The sequence below is a fragment of the Perissodus microlepis genome, chromosome 4 (assembly GCF_051167445.1).
Source record: "Perissodus microlepis isolate ML-2025 ecotype Zambia chromosome 4, ASM5116744v1, whole genome shotgun sequence".
NCBI lineage: Eukaryota > Metazoa > Chordata > Actinopteri > Cichliformes > Cichlidae > Perissodus > Perissodus microlepis.
In genome coordinates this window covers 29,261,574-29,287,605 of record NC_140464.1, presented here as the reverse complement: position 1 = coordinate 29,287,605, position 26,032 = coordinate 29,261,574, and the positions used below count along the sequence as shown (strand labels likewise).

At 41.0% G+C, this 26,032-nt stretch overlaps 1 protein-coding gene across 1 annotated transcript in view; it reads right to left on the bottom strand.

The window, feature by feature from the left end:
• hdac5 (histone deacetylase 5) overlaps positions 1-17,760 on the bottom strand; it is a 63,716-nt gene extending 45,956 nt beyond the window's left edge. The window contains exons 1-2 of the mRNA XM_084926949.1: positions 17,491-17,760; positions 4,479-4,638 (exon numbers count right to left, since the gene is read on the bottom strand). Coding sequence (XP_084783075.1) covers positions 4,479-4,500 — 22 coding nt within the window. The 5' untranslated portion in view covers positions 4,501-4,638; positions 17,491-17,760. The remainder of the gene's footprint in view (positions 1-4,478; positions 4,639-17,490) is intronic.
• Between the last annotated feature and the right edge of the window lie 8,272 nt (positions 17,761-26,032).

The window sequence follows — 26,032 nt, the reverse complement described above, 5'->3', positions numbered from 1 at the left end:
ATGTAAATACAGAAAGTTAACTTGAAGTGTCCTGTCTTGTTGAAACTGAATGGGCTGCTGTGTTGCTGCTCTGTTATCCAACACTATGATTATTTATTAAAGACTTGTGCTGTTAGCTTAAAATCAGCCTTTCGTGTGTTTATGGTAGCAGATGAAAGTGTCCAGGCAACATGTCTGACATCTCAGTGGTCTAACATACCAAACACATCTACTAAAGGTGAGTGTGCGTGTGTGTGTGTTTGTGTGTACTGCAGCAGCTTGGCGGATGACTCATCTCTGCGTTTCTATTTGAGGCGCATCAACCCCTGGAGTCACACTGCTGTCTGTGCGTGCTCGTGTGCGCGTGTATCTACTACATCTGTATCCATGACAACCAAATTACAGCCAGTCAGTCACCCCGTCACTCGTCCCAAGACAAAGCTGTCAAAAAAGCTGTGAGAAGGACGCACAGGTACCTACTACTCACACATATACAAACATGAACGGAGTTAACCAAAGCGATCCAGCACATGGAGCAAAGCAGGAGCTGCCGTTACGTTCACTGTGAATGAAAAATGTCTCCCTCACCTGACTAACACCATCAGTAGCAAATTTTTTTAAATCATGAGGACTGTCGGCAACTCGATTTAAAGACTCCAACCTGGTCCACTCAGATTTCTGACATAAGCCATGTGTCCCAACATTTAGTGCCCTTAAACATACACCTACCAGTGATGATGTAAAACGAAGATGACTCACAAGTGTTCAAAAACGTATTGCTTTCGTTAAAGCACACGTCTGCAACGACACCCAGAGACTTGTAATATATTAATATATGCTTTTCTTTCCCAGCATGCTAGCAGCTTGACATAGGAATAGCAATGATGCTCAGTTCTCCACATGTGCCTTTAGTCCAAACAATCATAGTCTATGGTGCAGAGGATGAATTCTATCACGTGTGCTGATCCCCTCACCTTTCCTCTCGCACCACCATGACACTGGCATTTTTGTTGCCATTCAAATGATATGCATTAATAAATCCTTCTGCATGCTCTGGTGTCATTGTCAAGGCCGAATTTTCATTTTTGTTTATAGTTGAGATGAGCAATGAATGAAAAATGACATGAGTGTGTGTGTATAAAATAATCAATCAATAACTGTAAACTGTTCAGTTAATCAAGGTTTTGATTTGAGGCCCTACACTGAAGTTACACTCCACTAGCTAAGCAAATTAAGCAAGCACATTTCAAGAAAACTACTTTTCATCCTTTCAAAGACCCCAAACCACTTTCACACGATTGCACATGCTCAATTTAGCATGTTTTGCACAATGTAATGATTTAAATGCTGTGGTCGCCTTTAGATTTGCAGGTTGCTCCGGTGACCGTACCATCAGATCCTCATTCAGTTTTGATTTCTTTCATTTTCATCTATAATGTCCAGAACTAAGATGTAAAGAAATAAATATCAGCTCTGAGTTAACAAATAGCATCATTAGCACAAAGCTATTACAATACAACTTATAATCATCTGTCCACGGATTAGTCCCATACTTTGCCCAGTATAACAGCTGCATCATAACTCAAACATAACTGTTTATATTATGCTAACATAGCTGTGTCGCTAGTGGTCACGTAGCACATCATTATATACCAGCTAGCCAAACTTCAGTAACCCTACAAACGTCACTGCTGTTTAGTTTTCTGTCTTCATTTATGTTGGAAGTGATAACAGAGCTGTACGTTTGAATTTGTTTCCAAAACCCCGCAGTCAGGACATGCTATATTGTATTTAGATAGAAGCTAGCGAGCTAACTTCCTGCTAACTTCTAACTCCATTAAATGTCATAAATTCCGTTTTCACGGATGCCTGGATGTTAAACTCAATTGTTACACCTGGTAGAGCAGAACGCTGATCATTTTATTAAAGATAAAAGACTTTAGACAGTTTTTCAACTCTCAGTAATGCCATAGTGATCGTTTGATATATGAACCTGCAGCGGAGTTTAGGCCCAGACACGGCTAGTGATGTCAGACTTAACGACCGGATAGCAACCAGGCTCACACCTGCCTGCTTTATGAGCTCTGTCTGTCACTCTGCCAAGTTAAAAGCAGCAGTTAAAAACCTCTTTCAACTGCTGCTGTGTCCACAGTGTTTGCTCTACAGCCATCATTTTACCCTCAAAACGTAGCCATCGTTGTTCTCTTTCCAAAGCTCAGAGATGTAAACTTTTTGAACTGTGTGAATCCCGGTAGAGGGATAACCTTCCAATTGACCCATATAAATACATTGTATTTTTAGCCAGGAGTTTGTCTCAACAGCAGGAAAGAGCCCACTTGTTAAACCGCTCCTGTCATCACATTTTTGACAGCACAAGGATAAAAGAGACACTGTTGTGTAGAACAATTCCTTGGGATCCTCACAGTTCAAAAGGTGTTTTTTACGAGTTATGGTCTTGGATTTAGATGCAGTTTTTCAACAGGTGCACCAAAGCAGATTTGACAGGGTTTTGCCACAGAATAACAGTATGCCAGTAGTTATTGCAGGCCAGCTAAATACAGCATTCTGATTGGCCCATTAAATTCAAGCGTATTGTTCATTGGTGGTTCAGATCTCGGCAGTTGAAGTCAGATGATGACTTAGAATCATCTTTTCTGACTGAATCTTACAACATTTAGCTGTCTTTAGTGGATTTTCCCATATTTCATTCATTCAGATGTTTTCTGACTCTAAATTTTCTTTTGTCATTACTCATGTTTTTCTAATTCCCATTTTAAACATGTTCACCTACTTTTCAACTTCTGTGTGAACGTCAGCTTTCAACAGTTCTCAACTTTTGTTTTCAGGTGAAAATTTCTGTATTTTTAATCTCATTCAACATTTTTTACTTAAATTCAGCATTTGTTTCATTTCAGCTCAAAACATTCAGCTATCAGCATTCACACTGCAGTTTCTTCAGAAAATGCATTTTCTAGTTATGTATTGATGTCTTACGTAGCAACACAACCACACAATGCATTTTCATACATGTAACACACGATCATGTAACACACGATCATGTAACATGGTCATGTCACATGTAACTCATGTAATCAAAAATTGATACCGATGCTAGCCACCAAATGCACAGACTGAGCTACAAGCTGTGTTTTAACACAGCTGTTAATGTTCGCTAACAGTTACGTATTCACTTTTATTAAATGACAACCAATTAAAATATTTACATTCAATTTACTAAGAGGAGCATTTTCAGGGAACTTTATAGTAGCAACATTAGCATGTTAGCAAAAGTAGCTTTGAATGGAACTAATTTATATCTTAGGTGATCTCTACCATTGCTTAGTATTCATGCAATGAATGTGAATGATTATTATATGATTTACACTGACCGAGCAGGTTCTATAAGGGGCAAGGTGTCGATTGACTCAGGAGGGTTTGTGCAGCTCAGATAGAAAAAGGCCAACTGTGCAAAATCATTCTTTCTAAATAGTATTTTACGATTCCCTCTAGAAAACGATCAGGTTGACGTGTTTTGATCTGTGTAGATGATAATAATCATCACAATATCTGTGTAACAAAGGCAAAAACCAACATGATGTAACTAGAAAACCAAAATAATGTAATTATACACTGTACTGTGACATGTGCATATTATCACAGTTATACTAAATGAGGATGGGAGCACCCCTCCTAGGTCTGTTTTGCTGGTGTAAATACAGTATTGTTTTGTATGTTTAACACAGACAGTATATTGTTGTGCAGATGGATGAAACACAGTGTAACAGACTGTAACTGGATCTAGCTTGCTCCTTATGCTAATGCAACAGCCAGTATACAAATCAGTAAATATAACTGTTCAAGATGTAAATGGTAAATGGCCTGTATTTATATAGCGCTTTACTAGTCCCTAAGGACCCCAAAGCGCTTTACATGTCCAGTCATCCACCCATTCACACACACATTCACACACTGGTGATGGCAAGCTACATTGTAGCCACAGCCACCCTGGGGCGCACTGACAGAGGTGAGGCTGCCGGACACTGGCGCCACCAGGCCCTCTGACCACCACCAGTAGTGTAAGATGTACCTACAAGCATGCTGCCCAGTATGGCACAAGCTCTCAAACCAACACAGCTCTATGACAGCTTAGATGAGCCAAACATCTGCTAGAAAGTGCCACTGAAGCATCGAGCCTTTTAGTCGTACTCACAGTGTTTACACAGCACTCAGCACCTTATTGAGCCAGTGCTCAGTATAATTGACCTGAGCTCAAAGCGCAACAACAAAATCACACTGCACAGTAACCGAACCACAAGAACAAGGGCAAAGTTTGCATTACTCATATGGATTTATCTGGGAGCTTAGAACTTTGACACATTAAACACAGACACTGCATGAAAAAATGAACATTCACCAGTCCAAACTGGGCAGTTTTACGCTTCCAGGATTCAGGACCACTGTTAACTAATTACATATCATGCTGTTTGAAGAAGACTTGCCTGAGGGGTGTGATGAATTCATGATGGCTGAACCTGGACTTCTTTCCCCTGCCCTTCCACTGTGTGTGTGTACGTGTGTGTGTGGGTTAAAGCGGGTCCTCTGAGTCGGCCATGTGTAGAAGGACAGACGGATGATTCAGACCTTCTTCTCGACGTCTTTCTGCAAAAGACAAAATTGCGTTTTTCAGCATTCACACTCAAAACAACCGACACCTCAACCAAACAGCTACAGCCCAGTCACAGCGTAGCAGACAAACTCGGACTCCAGGTTGATTTGATCCTGCTCGACAGTTAACTGCAAAGATTAGCATGCTTAATGTCTCTCTTGGCTTCTGTTCTTCTGTCTGCCAGAGGTCAAGTCAGAGCCACAGTATAGTTGGAGTTCTTTATTTCACTACTTTTCACAGATGCATCCAAAAGCCTGAGAATGCCTGTGAAGATGTTTCTATTGGCACGTGTCAATAAAATATTTCATTCAAAACAATGATGCCAGCTTAAACATTTTAGTGTTGAGTTAAATCTCTGAAATTTCCCTATTTGACACCTTTTAAAGCACTTGCTCACGTCCAATAATCCAGGTTACTGCAGCTACTGGTGATGTCTGTAAAGCTTCAATAGGTCCCATTAATGTTCAGTAGGGTTTAGGCAGTGCTGGGCAGTTGTTCCAAAAACGAATCAAAACTGACATTCAGAACATTTTATCCATGTTGGTTATTTGTTTTTTGTTGTTTCAGTTATTATTACTTCCGTTATGTACTGTCCCCTTTAAAACACACTAGAGAAAAAGTATCATGAGGAAAACGCAAACACTGAGCCGACAGCACAACCCGAGCAGCTTGTGTGTGTGTGTGTCTTTGTGCAAAATAATAAGTATTTATTCATTAAAATGATGGTAAAATGTTCAATTAATCGCGATTTTGATGACAGGCAGAAGTCTGAGGTCTTTTCTGGTGTTCTCCAAAGCTTTGAGGTGTGTTTGGGCTCATTATCCTGCTGTGAATCCTTCTCCACGAAGATGAAGTATGAAATGCTACTTCTCCTTGATCAGGATGCACTGCAGGAATCCAAATCAAGAGACTTTAATATTTCCTCCATCATATTTCCTTACTGATTTAATCTGCCGTGTCATTTCTTTCATGTCTTTTTACCTATATTCTACTCTTGCTGCAACAAATTCTGTCAATCATCAGAAAACAGGATTCCATCATCTGCTGTAAAGTTCAGGTTTATCTCAGTTACTAAGATAACCTTAGTTACTGATCCAGTCCTGTCATGTTTTGATGGTGAGAAAGTCTGACCTCTCTTAGTACCGATACCTCGCATCCCCAAAATTGCCAAAGCCATATAATACAGCTGTGCCTGAAGTTTAATATAGCTACAGGTTGATGTACTTTATGTCCTAATCTGCCCTCATCTGAAAACAGCTTCAATGACAAAGAGTAAAGGGAGGTAACACAGGTCTGAACTGCTAACCAACAAATACCTCCAGATGTTTTTGATAGGGTTTCACATTCCTGGGCCCAACTGTACATGTTGTATTATCTGTGGATTAACTGAAATATTAAAATGAAATCTCAATCTTTACACCAATAAAAGCCATTCATCAATAGCACAAATGAATACAGAAGTAGTTCAAATAAAATCTTTATGCACACAAACTGCTGGTACACTTTTCCACAAGCTTTCATTTTATGTTTTACTGAAAGCTGCCATTCCTTGTCCTCTCTGTCTCTTTCTAGCAGCAATGCCTTCAGGATGCAGCATTCACTTACTACTGTTTACAAGCTTTAGCTACTTATATAGACTATGTCTTATTCTTACAAACGCTAGCAATACATGTAGTAATAAAATCTTCAGCTTTTGTGACAGATGCTCCCGTCACCTCTATGCACTTTTGCCAAATATAAGGCCTGGGGGCCACAATTGGCCCGGCAAAGACTCCAATCTGGACCGCTGGAAGGCTTTGGACAATATGAACCAGTGCATAGCTGAACTGTCACAAGTTTTATAGGTTTTCCTGCTGATAAAGAGTCCACCCATTCATACTACACCAAAGTCACAGAAAAATAATCAAATGACACAACTATCCACTATCTACTACAGAAATTCTGCTTTTATTATAGTGGGTCCACTTTTTTTTAAATGTAAAAAAAAAAAATCTGTGAATTAACAAAACTTTATACATTTTCTGTCTTTTCACACATTTATCATGTAAAGAAACTGAGACGTGCAGTTGAAATCACACTTTGTTTGTCTTATATTAAAACATTTCAGGGATTAAATGTTCAGTTACGTTTCTCTACACTTACAGAAAAAGCTGTTTCATTATGATATATGACAATAACATCACAAAGAATCATGAAGTACAGTCTGATATGATGACATTCACACTGGCTATATGTCAGACTGTGTTCTGATCTAGAATAATGAGCACATTTGTTTTGTTTTATTATTTTAAACACAGAGAAAACCCGAGGCTCACTGATGCTGCTTGATCCTCTGGCTCCACCTACTGGTTTTGTACTGAAAAAGGGTTTATGGAAAACATAGTGACACCCTAAATAGTTCCCAATAAAGTGTGTAATAGGTGTGTGTGTGTGTCTAAGTGTTGCAGCTAAGTCCTTGGCTACTTAGCTGTAATGTGATTTAAAGTAATGTATTTATCTTCCATTCCCCTCACCTCCTCCATTCTTTTTGTGTCACTCAAACCACACACACTCATTTGTTCTTGGACACATCACACACACACCGACATAGAGCACCGTGGCGGCAGCTGTGTGAGGACTGCTGGCTCTCAGCCCAAACACTGATAGCAGTCGATTAATGCTTTTAACTGATGGAGGGGGACATCTCAGCGTGGGTGGATTCTTCATCGCTGTCATAATGTCACCTACATCCAACATTTACTCGCCTGTAGATGCAGCTGAATCGGCTCAAAATAAACCTTTTTAACACATGTAGTCAACTAACCTGTATGTACAATATAATGGCTTTGACTGGTTGAAAGTACACTGGACTGCTTTCAGACGCAGGTAAAAACAAGCCTACATATGCGTGCCTACGTATGCCCACAAATTCAATTTAATTCATTTATATAGCACCAAGTCACAGCAACAGTCGCCTCAAGGCGCTTTATAGTGTAAAGACCCTGCAATATTACAGAGAAAAGCCCAACAACAAGCAAGAAGGAAAAACTCCCTTTTAACAAGAAGAAAACTCGAGCACAACCAGGCTGCATCTGAGCTCATGTGATGTCAGACGGGGTCAGGCCTGGTTAGTACTTGGAACTGGAGACTGGCTGGGAATACACATTAAACTGGAATAACTGGTGGCCCAGCGGAGCATTAGTTTTCAGTGTCAGCTCACAACAAGAAGGTTTTTAAAAGCTCTTTTTATTTGGAGTCAGGAGACAGATACCTTCTCTACTTTTAAGATTAGACTTGAAACCACGCATTTAATCACTAGTTACTATTAATGTCTGCCTCTCTTCCACAGCATGTCTTCATCCTGTCTTCCTGCCCTCACCCCCAACCTGTGGCAGCAGATGGCCTCCGCTCCCTGAGCCTGGTTCTACTGGAGGATTCTTCCTGTTAAAAGGGAGTTTTTCTTCCCCACAGTCACCACAGTGTTTGATCACAGGGGGTCATTTGATTGTTGGGGTTTTCTCTGTTTTCTTGTATTATTGTTGTTGTGATTTGGCGCCATATAAATAAAACTGAATTAATTGAACTGGTAAATGGTAAATAGTAAATGGACTGGTTCTTATACAGCGCTTTGAAGCTGTTTGCCAGCACTTTTCACACTCTCCCTGTGTCTGCATGGGTTCTTTCCAGGTTCCTCCCACAGCCCAAAGACATGCCTGTTAGATTAAAAGCTGATGCTAAACTGGTCATAGTTTCTGCCTCTCTGTGTTAGTCCTGATAGGCTGATGAACTATCCAGGGTGTACCCCAGTTCTCAGACTATGACAGCTCGCGCAGTCTCCGCCCTCTGTGAACCTTTACCACACAGCAATCCATACTTTAGTCATGTAATCCATTAGAAATACATTAAAATCCTCAAACAGCACACCCAAAGTAAAGAGGTCCAGATTAATAACAAAGAAAGGAGAGGCCAAGCAGACACCACCTACTGCTGCCTGCGTTGCACACCTGTCAGTCAAAAGCAGCTACACCACTAACTACTGATGACTTATAAAAATATACATTTAAAAATTCAACCAGATTTGTGTGAAAAGGGAAATTAAGCACAGAAGCCAAAACCACCCTAAAAATATGTTTTTAATGCTGTAAAGTACTACTTTACGATGGAAGTCTACGGGGACTGACTCGCTTTTGGAGCCAGCCTCAAGTGGCCATTAAAGGAGCAGCTCTGGAAGCTGAAAAATGAAAAACCACTGAAGAAAACAGCAGAGCTGAGCACAAAACTGAGACATAAATCATGAGGAAATAAATCATTCAGCTGTCATTTTCCTCTACCACCTTAACAATCCCACCGACTGAATAGCTTCAGCATATTTAATAAATACGACATGTATGTTTGTGATTTTTAGTTCAGACTTTTTAAGCAGTTATTAAGTGTTAAAAAGGAACTCAACACATTGACCTAGCACTACAACACAGTGGAGATCAGCTAGAGGAACAGATGTTTCCCAGAGAAGCTGCTGAAGAACAATCATATGAGCTCCAAATAAAGTCACTGTTGCTCTTACTGTCAAAAATACGACACAAATGTAACCGACATTACTGATAGCAAACACTAGTTTGTCGCATTCACTGATTTTGAAACAAAGTGAGTGCATTTACGATAATGCAGCTGTGGCCGGATCATTTCCCGGCAGATATGTAAACATGTTAAAAGAGGAAAAACACAGGTGTAATTAACAGCATTAATGAGCCAGGTCCTGGGTTTGCTGGTGCACATGGAACCTCGCTGAGAGGCAGAAATGAACAGAGCTATTGTTGAAATTAGCAGGAGCAGCTGCGCTTTTCCAGCTCTGAAACACGTTGTCCTGTTGGACACGTTAAAAACACTCACAGCTCACAACAACTGCTACGCAACACCAAACTACTGCTGTGCTGCAACACAGGTGCACTTCTTTAATCACAACTGAAAGCACAACAATGCAAATGATAATAGTGAGCTGCCTATTTACACAGAGGTAGGCTGGTGTTACTTACTAATAACGACCGTGCACACTGCAAAAAAAAAGTGTCAGGCAGTGGAGAGAAAACAGGCCAGGAATGAAAAAAGAAAAGCGGCGGCTCGCACTCTGCGGGGCCCCGGTTCTCACCTATTATGTTAACTTTGTTCTGTGTCGTTTTTTGTTTTCCTTTTAGTTTACTTTCAGAAAACTGTAACTCTGTATAATTAGCTCTCGCATTAAGTCCAAAGAATTAGTGCCGCAAGTGTGAAAATAATTAGTCAGAGGGTCACAATTATTTAATACGATTAGTCACAGCCTGGAAGAACAGTGCATTTATTCAACTTTAACAAAATCAGCTGGATCTCCTTTAACTTTCTATTATAATTGTATTTAATAAACTAAACAAACAGATAAAGGTGAAGTGAACCCTCCCACAGCCCTGGTGGGGAATGAACGTGGACTTTTATGGAGGAACGGGATGTGCTGACAGGCAAAACGAGAATTATTGCAAAGCTTGTGTAACACACGACAGTTCGACATTATCAGAAATCAAACACAACAAGTGAAACATTTCAGCCTATAATTAGCTTGGTTACTGGCTGCTGTCCAACTGGAGGAAAGCTGCCTTTGCAGCTCTCCTCCAACTTCGCTAATTCCTGAAAGAAGTCACAGGATGTCAGTGTCAGGGCCTATATAATGGGATGAAACGCTGTGGGTGTCAGCATGTCTGCGTGCCTCAGTGAGTGTGTATGTGTGTGTGTCTGCACTCAGGCTAAAGAGCTAACTAGCCATGACAGACTAACCTGCTGGCCAACTACTCCATTAGCCTAATAACATGCGCACACACACACACACACACGCATGGGGAGGTCGGGAGAAAGAAAGAGGAAATACGTGAAAACAGAAGAGCAGAAGCTGCTGCTTCAGTGTCCAAATGTTGCCAGAAAACCAAGAAACATAAATTACTCTGTTTCTCACTCTGCCACCTCCTCCTCCTCCTCTTCACACTATCATTTCCTAAAATACCTGGCCCCTCCCAACCTGGAGAGGAGCAGGAAGTGCTGCCTGGCAACCACGGAGCTGGGTGCCGTGGTAACGGTTCACCTGAACGCCTCTTCCCTAAACAAACAGCAAGCCTGAGCAAGGGAGACAGGGGGAGCAGGATGTGGAGCTAATGTCAGAGGCGATCTCTTGCAGGATTTCTTTGGAGTCCCTTTGTCCTGCTTGCTCTCACCTGTTCTCTGTCACACACACCAAACTGCTGGACCATGACAGCATTTAACACCGGCCCCACTGCCCGCCCCCCCGCCTTGAGTCCAGCACATTCAAGGAGAAAGGAGACAGCAACTCCAACGCGCAAACACACACATGCTGTAGCTGTCTTTACCAAAGTGACCTTACTGTATCAGCACATATTTAAAATAACTGTTAAAGCTTCAGCGACTAGCTTTTAATCCTCAGGGAGTTAATAATGCGCAAACATCCTGACTGTTACAAAACTGATGCTTTACAGCTTTTCTATCTCTTAACATAATAACTAGTCCTAACCTGAACACGACAGGGACAAACACCATAATCACACATTTATACAACCATTAGTCATTCCTCCTTCAAGTGTTATCAAGATAATTCTCTATATTCCTCTGCTTCACTCAGTGTTACACTGTCCAGCAGAACAAAAACAACAAACCCTGAATGCTTTTTTGTGACCTATTTGAATGATATTGAATCATACTTGTTATTAATCTCTGGCTCTCTTCCACAGCATGTCTTCTATCCTGTCTTCCTTCTCTCAACCCAACCAGTTGCGGCAGATGGCCCCGCCCCTCCCCGAGCCTGGTTCTGCCGGGCCTTTTTAAAAGGCAGTTTTTCTTTCCCACTGTCACCAAAGTGCTTGCTCATAGGGGGTCATATGATTGTTGGGTTTTTCTCTGTATGTATTATTGTAGGATCTACCTTACAATATAAAGCACCTTGAGGTGACTGTTGTCGTGATTTGCCGCTGTATAAATAAAACTGAATTGAATTTGTTACAGTGTTGACATACTGCTGGGTTCACTTCAGGGCCCTTACAGAGAGACGTAATCATCACAACAACCTGCCACTAAAGAAGGCTCTGAAGTGGTTGAAAGCTCTAGAAATAGAAAGCGAGAAGCATCAAAGTTGGAAGGCAATGAGACAGAGTAACATAACAGAGCAAGAATCCAATTATTATGATCACTGGAGGTCAAAATGAATGGCAGATGATTATCACTCTTACATAACTAAAAGGCTGGACTTTACCTCCAAGCTCTGACCTCTTGACTTTGGAGGAACGACGGAAGAATTATCTGCTAACATGATGGTAGAATTCACAAAGTGTAACAAATTCTAACCAAACATGAAGGCAGATAATCGATATCATTTAAGCCAAATCACTATTCTGTTTTGTTCTGATCTGAGTAACTGAGTCAGAGCTACTTGTATATCTAACTGAGACTTTAATACCATTACATTACAGACTTGCATCACCGAATGAAGAAAAGCTCTGCTAATATTTACTAAACACATTTTAATATATATTCAGTGACTTACACATAGACTCTTCTCAGTCTGAGACAACTGCCTTACTAGTTTGAAAGTTCAGTCCCCGCTAACTAGCCAGCACCGCCCCATCCAGTGTCACATTTCCCTGCTTGCAGGATCATCAAGTCACAGTTTTCAGACTGTCATCCAGCAGTCTGCAATGAAAATGTGCTGTGAGGTGGAGGGTCACTCTAACCAGAACCTGCGGCAGGGGAGGAACTAGTTCATGTGATGCTATGCTGAGTTTATCAGAGCTGTCAAACAAAGCGCAGTTCAAGGCTGTTCCCACACTGCAACTGATTCACACATTGTTTTGAAGCTGACTGCCGGTCACCTGCGGACATTAAAGCCTCCGGTTGCCTTGGTAACTCTCTAATGTTTTTACTACCAGGTCACATGTCAATCAGCTATACTCTCAGTGGTAGTCGCTTCAGTTGCTCTGCTGGAAGTTGAGGTAAGTTTATGTTGCATCCTGCTCACTTCATGTCACCAGCAGTCACCTGAAGTCGCTAAACATCATTCACTTTCTACAGTCTCTGGTCATGACATCACTGACATTCACTTCCATGCAGCCCAGTCAAAGTCCAGACCTAAATCACACTGAGATGCTTTGGCACGAACAGGCCCTTCTTCCTCAAAAACCCTCCAATGTGACTGAATTAAATATATGTGCAAAGATGCAGGCCAAAATTCCTCCATGGTGATGTGAAAGACTCATTGCCAGTTATCGCAAATGCTGCCAAGGATAGCACAACCACTTATTAGGTTTAAGGTTTTTAAAATATTGTGATGATAAAGAAAATTCTTGCTTGTTCCTTGTATTACCCTTGGGGTTGTTACAAACTCTTCGTGAACATCTACAAATCAGATATAATGGGTAATTATGCATATTACCTACAGTAGCAGTCAAAAGTTTCAATACACTCTTAGAGCAGAGCAGTTAAATACAGGCAGTATGTATAATTACCTGTATGGCATCCAGTTACCTTGGATTCTCAGGAGAATGCAAATCCATAATGACAGGCCTTAAGCTAAGTGTTTATTGTCAAACCAATCATTGTCCTATACTACTACTACTACTAGGCTGTTTTAGGTAACAACAGCAAAACAAGACTGGCAGAAGTTAAACAACCTCACCTTACATATAGCACCTGTTCAGTCTTACCTGGGACTGGCCGATATGACCTCATGAATACGCACAAAGACCCTGTGTTTGCGTAGTTTCTCTCTCTCTACTCCGGCTTCCTCCCACAGTCCAAAGACATGCAGTTAGTGGGGATAGGTTAACTGATGATTCTAAATTACCTATAGATGTGCTGGCTCTTCAGTACCCTTTAGATTGTTTAGACTTAGACCTTAGACGGTTTGGATTTCTTTATTTTATTGCTGTTAAAAGTCTAAAATTCAAAGCCACCATAAGCAGTAATAATGAATCCATCAATATTGCAACATCACTGTGTGCAGTTTACCCCAAGCTATAAAAGACATGACCTCACCAATAACTAGTAACTAACAAAATAGTACTAACCCAAGACAGGTAGCATGGTAACAATTAAAAAAACATCTTATGGTAGCATGAGTGTCCCGGGTTTGATCAATGACCATTAACAGAACCAATAAAGCTTTTTTCATTCTTTAGGGAAGTGATTTTTCTGTCCACACTCAAACACACTGTGGCAACTGTCCATCGTCTAAGGCCCGTTAACCCAAATGATGGGTTAACGGGGAGAATTTTCACAAAAATCCCTGGAAGTAAACCATGTATATAGATGAAAACATCCGCTTCAAAGACTTTCATACATGTTATCTGTGTGACCTGAACTTATTCCTTCACTCACTGCTCTTAACACACTAGCCTCTCTGTGAATGTTGTTTTTCCTTTACCAATGGCTTTTAAAATAGAAAGGCAGTCATTGGTTGATCTCTCTCTCACACACACATTGAATACATGTAAAAAAAAATGAAGCCCTATATCAACCTGTTATCATTTTTTTTTATTTCTTCCAGGAAACACCAATTAAGAGGAAGCTATGATCATGTAGCATTTTTTATGAAGTAAATGAATAAGGGGCACATTGTGGGGTCCAGTTATGAATAGAGCAATTATATGAATTTGAATCATTAAACTAAGGAAGAATAAGAGTACTGATAAGAGTTAATACAGATAAGCATTACCAGTACTGCTACTATTCAGTCCTTGTGACGTGCATCCCTACCCGTGAAATGTGTTCTACCTCAGCCTGTGCTTTGAGTTGCTGGATGAAATATGGCCAAACAACTCAGCCTCTAGGTGTTTTCACAACAGCTGATGCTGACGCACAAATTTGTGCTCCCTCTTGGGAGTAGGACCAATACTCAGCAGAACCATGCAGGATCAGTGCAATGAACTTTCATCCCTTTTCAAGTGGTTTTGGCAAAGCTTTTGGATTTTTATCACCATAACCAACCTGCGTGATTTGCGGATGAGTCCCTAGTCATACTGGTCACAAGCATTAGTGATGAGTGCTACTGTCAATACAACATCAATTTCTTCAGATTATTCTTTGTTTGAAATAGATTAAGGTTTAATATTGCCAGAGGGCAAAATAAAAGTAGACAAAGACACTGTCATCTAGTCAAACTGCAAATCACTAACTTTCCAGCAGAGATGCAAGGAGGCGGGATTACAAATCTAATAATAAAGACAGACTGTGGCCGTCTTATTTTGCAAAAAGGAAACTAAAACCTTGATGTTCAGAGAATTCCATACACGATGACTGATTGTCATTTTGGCTTTCACATTAATATAAAAGTACTAGTTTTTGTTTTAGCTCCATAGAAACCATAGAATCTAAACGCTACGCATGTACCAAAGCCAGTGGGGGCACCTGTCTAACTTTACATACCGAAAACAAAGGACACCCACAAGCAAAACAAAAAAAAACATGGCGACTAGCCCTGCCTCATTGATAAGAAACAGTCAGGCATGAAAGTACTTTGTGTCAAAAGTGGATGACCAGGACATGCTAACTGACACGAGGCAGTATGCAAACAATCCCACTGTGTTTTTTGGACAAAGGAATGAAATGCTTCTAATTTAGCAAAGCACCTGAAAGATCAGCATTCAGATCTGTTCAAACAATTCAAGGTGAATGAGTTTCAGTTCATATTACCAACATCCAAAGTATTATCTCTCTTATGTTATCCTCAAAAATACATTACCATTTTGTTTGAGACAGATGTGAAACCATCTATGTCTTCTCAACAGAATATATCATTAACATTTTAAATAAATGGTCTGCCAGCATCATGTAAGTGATTTAAAATCACTTTTTAATGAAAGAGTTTAAGTAGATGGGATACTGGCTTTGTTTTGTTTTCAGATTAGGTATCAAGAATCATGTAATGCTGGTATTGGCAAAGACTGCAAACGTTCAGGTATTGTGGCATGCCTATAATGCAGTGCTATGACCAACTGTGGGGAAGAAGAACTCTGACAGCAGGGGACCTCCAACAGAACCAGGCTCACAGTGGGGGCAGCATATCTGCTACAGCCAGCTCAGGGGTGAGAAGAAAATGTGGCTGCAGGTTAGCTTGTTGGGTGTGTATTTGTGGCGCTCTGTTTGAGACTGGTGACGATGTAACAAGATGTCCCATCACATTACAGAAAAACATAAATATGATGCTTTTTACTGACAGAACTATGATATTTTATCAGCATTAGGGTGATTTTATTATGTTATGCTATAAAGTGTTGCAGTTTTTTCAAACATAAATGTAACATATTCACAAATAAGTTTTGTAATATTGCTGCAACCAGACCCTGGTCTGCGATTTTTACATTAGCACTACTGGGACTAAAAGGTAAAGCAGACATTAAAGATCAGCACTGACTATTACTTCTGTAATGTAACCATATTTTGTTTGTATGGATCCAGTGTAGTATTATAAATCTTGAGTATGTGATACTTCCATAACATCAATGATTACATGGGCTGCCAAACATTACAAAGCTGCCTCTTGATCCAAAAAAGGGAAGAGAGAAGGACTGAACACTCCAGATTCGACTTATGAGGCGCTTCACTTGCAACTTTGCAACTTGCAAGTTATCAGGTTAATTGAAATCTCCATGAGTCCTATAAGGTTCTGCTTAAAATCTCAGACGCGGTTAGCATTAGGTAAGCAAAATAACAGAAATAGTGCCATATGAAAAGCACTTTACAGAGATGTGTGAGGTTTAACATTTTAATGTAAATTACTTGAATTACTTCTATATTTACTTTAGAGCCCTTTAGAGCCATATTGTTATGATATTACTTCATTGTATGCTTTTAGTTAGCATGTTGTTGTTAAATGTAAAATATAATTAAGGTTTATAAGATGTAAGCAGGTTATGACTATTTGTTAATGCTAATAATAAAGCAAAACCCCTGTCGGACAAGTCTGGTGACTAGCTTGATTTACAGCACACTTGACTTTCCATCCTGTATTCTCACTGCAGAGACTTACAGGTTAAGAGCTGAGGCTTGCTTGCTTGTGATTTTCACAAATGACTTTCTACCAACTTTACTTACCCCTCTTATTCTTAAACTGACTGGTCTTACACTCTCTTGTTTTTATGCTCCTTCTATTGCCTAAAGAGTAATTCAGTGAGCTCCATAATAAGAAGTCATTAATCATGAGATGACACAACTCCTGAACTGCAGCAAGATGGCAAAAATGCACATACAAATTAGACAAACTGGACAGCCTCAACATAAGTTAGTGTCTGAATGCGTGTGAAGACTTCATACCAGCAGTGGTAGTGGTACCCATAACAGCTACTAGTAGCAGCTGTTATGTTCTTCATTGGTAGCCCCTGGCAAGTAAAACCACCATATTTGTAGTTAATTGGTGCCCACTGCTAGCTCTTAGTTTATTAACTTGTGGTTGTCAGCTGTTTGTTCTGTACTAGTTAGCTGGAAGCTATCATGTCACTCCTGGCACGCCGCTAGTGCCTGTATGAAGCTGTAATAACTGTTACCTGTTTGCTAGCCAGTTAGCTGTTGTATCTGTCAGGTGTGAGCTTGTGTATTTTAGCTAGCCTTAGCACTAACTACACAGTTTCCAAGTTAGCCTATGCGTTAACTGTACGGCAGAAGTGAGGACAACGTTATAGCAAAAGCACAAAATGTTACATCTTAGCTCTGCAGCAAAATAAGATCAAATAAATGTCTACGCATAATGTTCTTGGACGGTCACGCACACACGCACGCGCCTCAATCTCTCGCTCGCGCTCTCCCTCTCTCCCGCTTTCTCTCTCTCTGATAAAACCCCACGGTACCGTGGATGTCGGCGGCTCCTCTTGGAATGTGTATTAGAGCAGAGGTCGCTTCCTCCCGGCTTTGGTTTCTGCCGAGGCACGGTGTGTCCCTCCGTGGAGCTCCTTTGCGCTTCTAATTCACACGACAACGCGTAGTTTAACAAGCGGGACGCGTCTCACCTCCTACCGCTTCACCTCCTCCAAATTTACCGTCTGCCTCTCTCCCTTTCTCTCGCTCTTTCTCCCACCACCAACAACAACATTATTGACGTCCTCCTCTTGCCACGTGACCAGTCTGCTGAGGCTAAAAATAGACTCAATAGAAACCAATGGAGGCAGACAGACAAGGCAGAGGTAGACAGACAGACGTAAAGTTTGGCTTGTTTGCCTGTTTCACCTTACTTTGTCAGATATTCTTCGTTAGTGCAGGCAACCGGACAGCGTCTTACTTTCGAGCAACAGATAACACAGGAAGACTTTCAAAGACTATTCCCTATAGTTGCGCAATTCATTAGCAATAAATAAGCTGACTGCCAGGTTTATGAACTTGTGAAGAGTGCTAAGATTCTTATTATCTATGAATTTTTTTTTGCTTTATTCATGAGCAAACTCTCTACTATCACACTGCAGGGCCTTTTTTGTTATTTTTTTAGAGCTCTAGTATGGCGATTACACTAAGCTAACCATTTGATTTCACAGAAGTCGCTTTAAAATCCAGACATGTTTGAAGAAGTTCTATCAAAGGTTAATACCAACTCTTAGTGATTTGATAGTATTTTCACATCCAGGAGACCAGGATTCAAGTAGAAACTTGAAATACATTACCAAGTGTCTACTTGTACTGAAGCGCATCCCTGTCATAAGATGTGTCCAATCTATTGCAGGGCTAACTGAGAGACAGACAACCACAAGACAGTCACAGGGAGAACATGGAAACGCCACACAGAAAGGTTTTGGGCTGAATTCAAAACAGGACCTCCTTGCTGTGAGGTAAGGCCACTGCACCACTTTGACATCCAGTGCTCTTTGATAAGTTTTTTTTTCAGCTTCTTGGGTTTTTTTTGTTTGTTTGTTTGTTTGTTTTTTACCACATCATACAACACTAATTATACATTTAATTGTACTTAATGCACTGTGTTTGCGACAGCATATATAATTTACAACATCAATATGTTGTAAATTATAGATTCACAGTTTATAGCTTTTTTTACACTGACTGCTCACTGTTAGTTACACCATGCTAATACCAGGTTAGACCCTGTTTGCCTTCAGAACTACCTTAAGTCTTTGTGGCATGCATTAAACATGGTTCTGGAAACATTCCTGTGAGGTTTGGGTCAATATCGATATGATAGCATCAAACAGTTGCTGCAGATCTGTCAGCTACACATCCATTATGTGCCACCATTCATTTCTCAGCTCGTCATTTAATTTGTTTTTAAGTGACTGGTGAATTACAGATTTTATAAACACAGCAAAACTCAGAAACAAAGTGCATTTCCAACAGAGCTGCTAACAATAAAAAGTGTTTTGGTAAAAATTACTATGAATGGCATAATCTTTGTCTTGTCCTATTGTGTGCAGCAGTGTGTGTGTGAGTGTAAATGTTAGGCAAAGTGCTTGAATGGGAAAATAAGACTTGTAGTAAGAAAATGCTTTGAGTGCTCAAATTAAGAAAGAGCCTTTATATATGTATATACACTAGGACATACATCCAGAGCATACATCCATTAAGGGTCCTCAGGCTACGCCCATGCTATCAAACCCTACATCGGAATCTGAGCGAGAGACATATAGCTGAAGCCATAATGGCTCAGATGTGGCCCTGGTTTGGGCCAGGTGATAAAGAACCAGGATACTCTAATGAGAAGTGGGCTACTGGAACAATTAAAGCATAATTGGACAAGGGATGGGAATAGGCAACTTTTGGAATGCTACTACACATGTAATCCCAACAAAAGTGGTTACTTGAAGAGGATGTGGGATCTTAGCATTCTTTGACACCCAACATCTAGATTAACATTGAAACACTAAGTGTTGCTCAGTGTTCCAATCGGAAGAAGCAATAGCTGTCATAACTAAAGATTGATGAGGTTCAATACAAATGCAAGGAGGAGCCAGGATGATGATATATCACCCTCTCCCAGAGAGGGTGATATATGTATGTATGTATATGTGTATATATATATATATATATATTAGGGGTGCAACGATACTCGTATCGATATTGAACCGTTCGATACAGTGCTTTCGGTTCGGTACGCATATGTATCGAACAATACAAAATTTTTAATTTATTTTATCAACTTTCCTTCTGACGATGCCTGTGTGTGTTGAGCGCTCAGTGGATCCGCGCTCGACAGTGCAGCCTAGGCGGAGTAGTCGAACGCAGATTCACTGAGCGCAGGGCAAGCTAGCGAGACAGAAGTTAAGCTCTCCTTGCAACATGGCAAATTGAACCTCCCCCACCCTCATTCAGATGTGGCGTTTGGAACTATTTTGGTTTTCATGTGACGTATGACCCTGAAGGTAAGCGCGTCATGGACTAAAGTAAAACAGTATGTTGGATGTGCCACGCAATGCTCAATTACATGGGTGGGAGCTAGTGCGTTAGCGCAGTTAGCTCGTTAACGTGTTGGCCGTCCAGCCCCATGCACGGGGCGATCCGCGGTAGCTAGTTAACGGAGATTTGCCGTGTTGTGGCGTTAACGTCATTTCAACGAGATTTACGCTGACAGCACTAGTGGGAACACAACGAATATGACTGCACATTTATGCCGACATCATCCTAGTGCAAAGACAAGTGGAAGCAGACAAAAACAACAAGCACGCATGCTACAAACTTTACCCGAGTCATTTAGACAGCCGTTAGCACATGATTCTCCTTATGGGGACCTGATATGTTTAATATGCTGCTGAGAATATAGCCCAGAAGAAGCGTATAGTATAGCTTTTATTTTAGAAAGAGCCATTTCTCTGTAATAAACTCTCTTTTCCAAAGATGAGTGATTCCTCAATCAGATACAGGGCTCGCAAAATCGCTAGCCCCGGGACGTCGGGCTAGCGATTTTGCGAGCCCTGTTTTTTTTTCAGTCGGGCTACCAAAATCTATCTCTGCCCTGCCCGTCGGCCTATCGTAGGAAGGAAAAATATATGTCAATGCTTTTGCATTCTTTCGGAAATGTAGCTGGGTAATTATGTCATTGGCATCGGTGAGCCACTGTCAATATGTGACATATTGAAATCGCGTTTGAATTTGCGCTTGTTTTTTGCTTTCACTTTGCAATCGCGCGAACTGTGTATAGAGAGCGACAGCACTGATTGGTGAGTGATGATAATTTGCGCACCACTTCCTCTGACATCGTCTTATCAATCGTTAGCTTACTATGCAAACATGACAAGTGAAATCTCCCGCAGCAAGCTTAAACATGTGAGAGGTTGATCGCGCAGAGAATCGCTGAGCGTTATGTGAGTGCGTGTGTAAAAGCAGCAGGATATATATTTTAGTTCTGCTGAGCCAAATAAGACAGGTCAGGGTGAAGAAGTGACAGCCAAAGAAAAGCTTACCACAAAACGGAAAAGTTATGACAAATCAGACTATAAGGCAAAAAGAAAGTGCAGCTTTATGGTTTCATGGACAAAAGAATTTCTGTGGCTGCAATATGACAAGCTATATAACCAGGGGTGCACATAAGTGGTCTGCAGGTGCGCATTCGCTGTCAAAATAAAAAACGCGCACAAGATAAGAAGTTGCAACGCGTGTTTGCGTACATAAGATTTTCAGGAGGAGGACAGACATTTGTTTAGAACTCTTAAAGATGTCGAAGAAGCAAGATCCTTTAAGCAATTACTGTGATGTTCCTCCACCTCCAAAGAAATGTCAGAAGGAGTCCGAACCACAAAAGAAGCGTGTATTCTCGGAAAAGTAGTTGCAGGAGGTGAGCTGGCTTCAAACAAATGATGAACGCACAGAGATGTGGTGCGGAATGTGCCGTGAAAATGTAATAAATGACAAATTAAAAAGGCATGAACATTTTTTTTTGTATCGAAAAAATATCGAACCGTGACACCAAAGTATCAAACCGAACCAAACCGTGAATTTTGTGTATCGTTGCACCCCTAATATATATATATATATATATATATATATCATCCCCACCCTCTAGATTGGATACCAAGCTCCAAGAACACCTGGTGCGTTGTAGGCATCGAATGCAAGAGCAGCTGACCTGAAAAAGAAAATTGTGGCGAAGCTGGAAACCTGGCCCTTGTGGTTAACTACAAAGACTAAAGAAAGTACCTTCTGAACGTCTACTAGAAAATATGAATGCAGCATTACAATCTCTACTGCGATCATCACTGAAACCAACCAGATGATCGACACCATGGCAACAGTGACTCCTGAGATGTTTGACAACAACATGAACAAGGACAAGGAGCAGTACTCTCCTTGAAAAGGGAGACTAGAGGCCAAACTCAAGGTTAGTACAGAGGGAAGTTAGCCAACTATCAGAACTGAAGAAAGGCGTGCTTAAGAAATACAACAAGCTGGCCATACCTGAGACCTTAGAAACTGCCAAGCAAAGACTCATAGTCTTGGCTAACCACCCGAAAAAGTATACCAGAGAAATAGTAGCTAGGATAAAAAAACAGATGTCCTCCACTGAACCATCCAAAGTATACTCTCAGTGGCAGGGAAACAACATAAGAACAATACCACTAAGCCTGGAGACTGAGCAATACTGTAAGGATATATGGAAGAGAGGATGCAACACATCAATACTCAGTTGCTAGTGGATCTAAGAACAGACCACAGCAACCTCCCTGAACAGGATCCAGTAAGCCAAGAACTGTCTTGAGTCTCAAGTATGAAGCATTGGACAGCACCAGGCCCTGACATGATTCACACCTATTGGCGAAAGTATAACTACAAGTACCTTGGAATCCCACTGGCAAATAGGAACCATGAAAAGGCCACTAGGAAAGCAAAGCAGCAACCACCAAATACCTGCAGAGAATAAAGCAAGTCCTGAGGAGTCAGCTGAATGGGAAGAATAAGATCCGTGCAATCAACACCTATGCCATGCCAGTCTTTAGATACCTTGCTGAGGTCATAAGCTGGCCAAAGAAGAAGATCGAAGCCACTGACATCAAGACTGGAAAGCGCCTTGCAATGCATGGAGGGTTTCAGCCCAGGTTCACCTCCCTGATACTGTACTGTTCCAGTGAATGTCAGAACTATGATCCAGGATGAAACAACAAAGATCCATCCAATAATGTGCTTAGTGAATACCTCAGGAGGCAGAAATAAGAGAAAGAAAAGGAGCAAAAAGAGGAACCATCATGGAAGAACAGGCTCTTGCTGAGCCTACTATTTGCAGGTAGAAGCAGTGGCTGATATTGGAAAATGGCTACCAACACCAATAGCTGAAAAAACTGGACTGAAAGACACCACAAAGGCACTAATCATGGCAACACAGGAACAAGCTCTAAGGACAAGATCGATAGAGGATGGGGTCTACACCAAGCCAGATTCCAGGTGTAGTGTGTAAGAATCCATCACATTATGGAAGGGTGCAAGATGCTAGCAGGCAGGGTATACATGGGATACCATAACCAAGTGGCTAGCATAGTATGCAGGAACATCTGTGCCAAGGCTGGCCTGGAAGTCACCAGGTCAAAGTGGGATACGGCCCCTAAGGTGGTTGAGAATGACCAAGCTAAGATCCTCAGGGTCTTCCAGATACAGAAGAACAAATGGTGATGGCTAACCAACCTGACATCATAGTGGTGGACAAGCAGAGGAAGCAAGCCTTAGTGATAGATGTAACTATACTAAATGATAGCAACATATGTGAAAAGGACCACAAGAAGCACAAGAAATAGCAGGGACTGAGAGAGGAGCTAGAGAAAATGTGGAGGCAGCAGTGGTCCCCATGGTAATCTGAGCACTCAGGGCATTGACCTCCAAAACTGGGTGAGTGGCTCCAGCAGATCCCAGGAACGACATCTGAGATCTCTGTCCAGAACAGCGTAGTCTTTAGGCCTGTCCATAGGCAGTGTTGTGGCACTGACACATTTGGCTGCCAATAGAAATGGGTCACTGCTGTTTAGTGATGGTGTGAGTGCTGATAAGTAACAGGGTAGATTCTGAAGCAAATAAAGCTATACTCTGTGCTGAGATTTAGTAAAAATGCAGAACATTTGACACTACTTCACAGTACACATGGACAATGAGCCAAAATGAACTGTAAAAGTGACTCAAAACAAGGTAATGGAATGTTCTCAAATGGGAAATTAAGGAACCTGAACTCAATTCATCTGAGCATTATATTACTTACTGTAGACTAATCTGATGGCAGAAAACTCATAAGTTAGCAATAACTGAAGGCAACTGTAGTGAAGGCCTACCAAATTATTTTAGGGAGCAAGCTTAGCATTTTGTGATGTCCATGTCTGAGTTCAGACAATCATTCACTGAAAAGGATACATTGTTACAATAAGACACAATAGTTCTTTTTTTCATTATTATTATTATAACTACCTTCATTGAGGACAGCACTTCAATCATGTCAGTCATGTCAAGTGTGCAGAGGTGCATGAAAATGTTGCCATTTTTTAAGGCATTTCTGAATCTCACTGTAGCCCACTAAACATATGGTGGCATGGATAAGATGTAGTAATGCATCATAATGGACACCAAATTTCTAATATTAGGCCAATCAGAGTCAAAGTCCTGCATATCAGTAATGCAGGAGCACTTCAGTTCAAATTTGTCAAAATCTGATTTTTAAAAAAAGCAATTAGTCTGATGTAAACAGGTGAAAACAACTGTCAGATTTAACTGGAGAGCTCAGAAGAAACGCTGCAGAATCTCACTTTCATTCACAGTAAACAAAAAGAGAGGAGAGGAGGAATCATAGCTGAGGCTATAAATATATTCTCTCTTTGCACAATGTGAAAATGCTAAATAGATACATGCGGAGGAGGTGGACGGAATAAAAAATGGAGACTGGGGAAAAAAATGAGGGAGGAAAGGTTTGGAGAGAGATGGGGTAGAAAGGACAAAAAAGGAAAGAAGGTGGGAAATGGAGGAGAGGGTTGAGAAGGAGGACATGAGGAGGAGAGGAGAAACAATGTGCATTAAGACAAAAAGAGGAGAAAGGATGGGTTGCAATGAAAGGTTGGAGAAAATGGAGAGACAGAAATAGAGAAGTAAAGAGCTATTCTGGTAATGATGTTGTTGCCATGGAGATGCTGTCCTCGCTCAGGCTACTCCACAGGTGCCTCGTGGGTATTTTTAAGGAACTGTGCTGATTGGAGGGGTTTATGGAAGAGAAGGCTATTGATTGGTTGGTGTACATGGATGTCAAAGGTCGTGTCATTGCTTCCGATTACTCTCCACATATTTTCTTATCCCCTCCTTTTATGTTCTCCCTCTGACGAGTCATGAAATGAATTTAAATAAAGCTAAAATTAATGAGGTGCATCAGTGAAAGTAAAATGTGTATCACACCTACACACTGTTATGTAGTAAATTACAAGTGCGTAGAGCGCTTAATGAAAGGGTTTCCATGGCCAAGCAGCTTCACCCAAGAGCTTGCCACCATTGGACTCTAGAGCATTGGAGATTTGTTCTCTGGAGTGACAAATCACACTTCTTTGTCTGGCAATCCAATGGACAAGTCTAGATTTGGTGGTTGCCAGGAGAATGTTACTTACCTGACTGCACTGTGCCAAGTGTGAAGTTTGGTGGAGAGGGGATTATGGTGTGGGGTTGTTTCTCTGGAGTTGGGCTTGGCCCCTTAATTCCAGTTAAAGGAACTCTTTATACGTCAGTACACCAGAACATTTTGGACAATTTCATGTCCCAACTTTGTTGGAACCTTTAATGAGCAAGTTTGGTGTAGAAGAACTTGACTGCACAGTGACCGCTACCCAATAGAACACCTTTGAGATGATTTAGAGCGGAAACTGAGCCAGGCCTTCTCATCCATCATCAGTGTGTAACCTCACTTTCTGGAAGAAGAAAACGCCCATGAACATTCTTCTAAACCTAAACCTTCTCTCAGTTGGGCATGCCTGAAAAACCTCACCTAGGAGCTGTGAAGGAGGCATACTTGTTGCCTGAATGACCTTAACTGGCTGTACTCTGAGCCCCTCCCAAATTACCAAGCTCCTCATCCCATCTCTAATGCAGGGCCTTAGATCCTTAGATCAATACCTGGCTGCTCCAGTCCACACTTCAGAAAGTACTTTGGCATAGAAAAAAATGCTTGTATGAATGGGTGAATGAGGCATTTTGTATAAAATGCTTTGAGTGCTCAGATAGAGTAAAAAGCTCTGCGTATTTACATTTACTCATTCAATATAGTTACTGAAAGGGTAAAAGTAGTATTGGGTTAAGAGTTTGTTTGTTTGTTTTTTTACTTTTGACCCTAATACAGTCATTTATGAGAACAGAAGCCCCACCCACATACTGTTCAAACTTTCTGTTTACTGGGGGTAACCAATCAGAAGAAAGCTAGCCAAAGGCAAAGGTAAACGAAACAGCTTGTTCAGA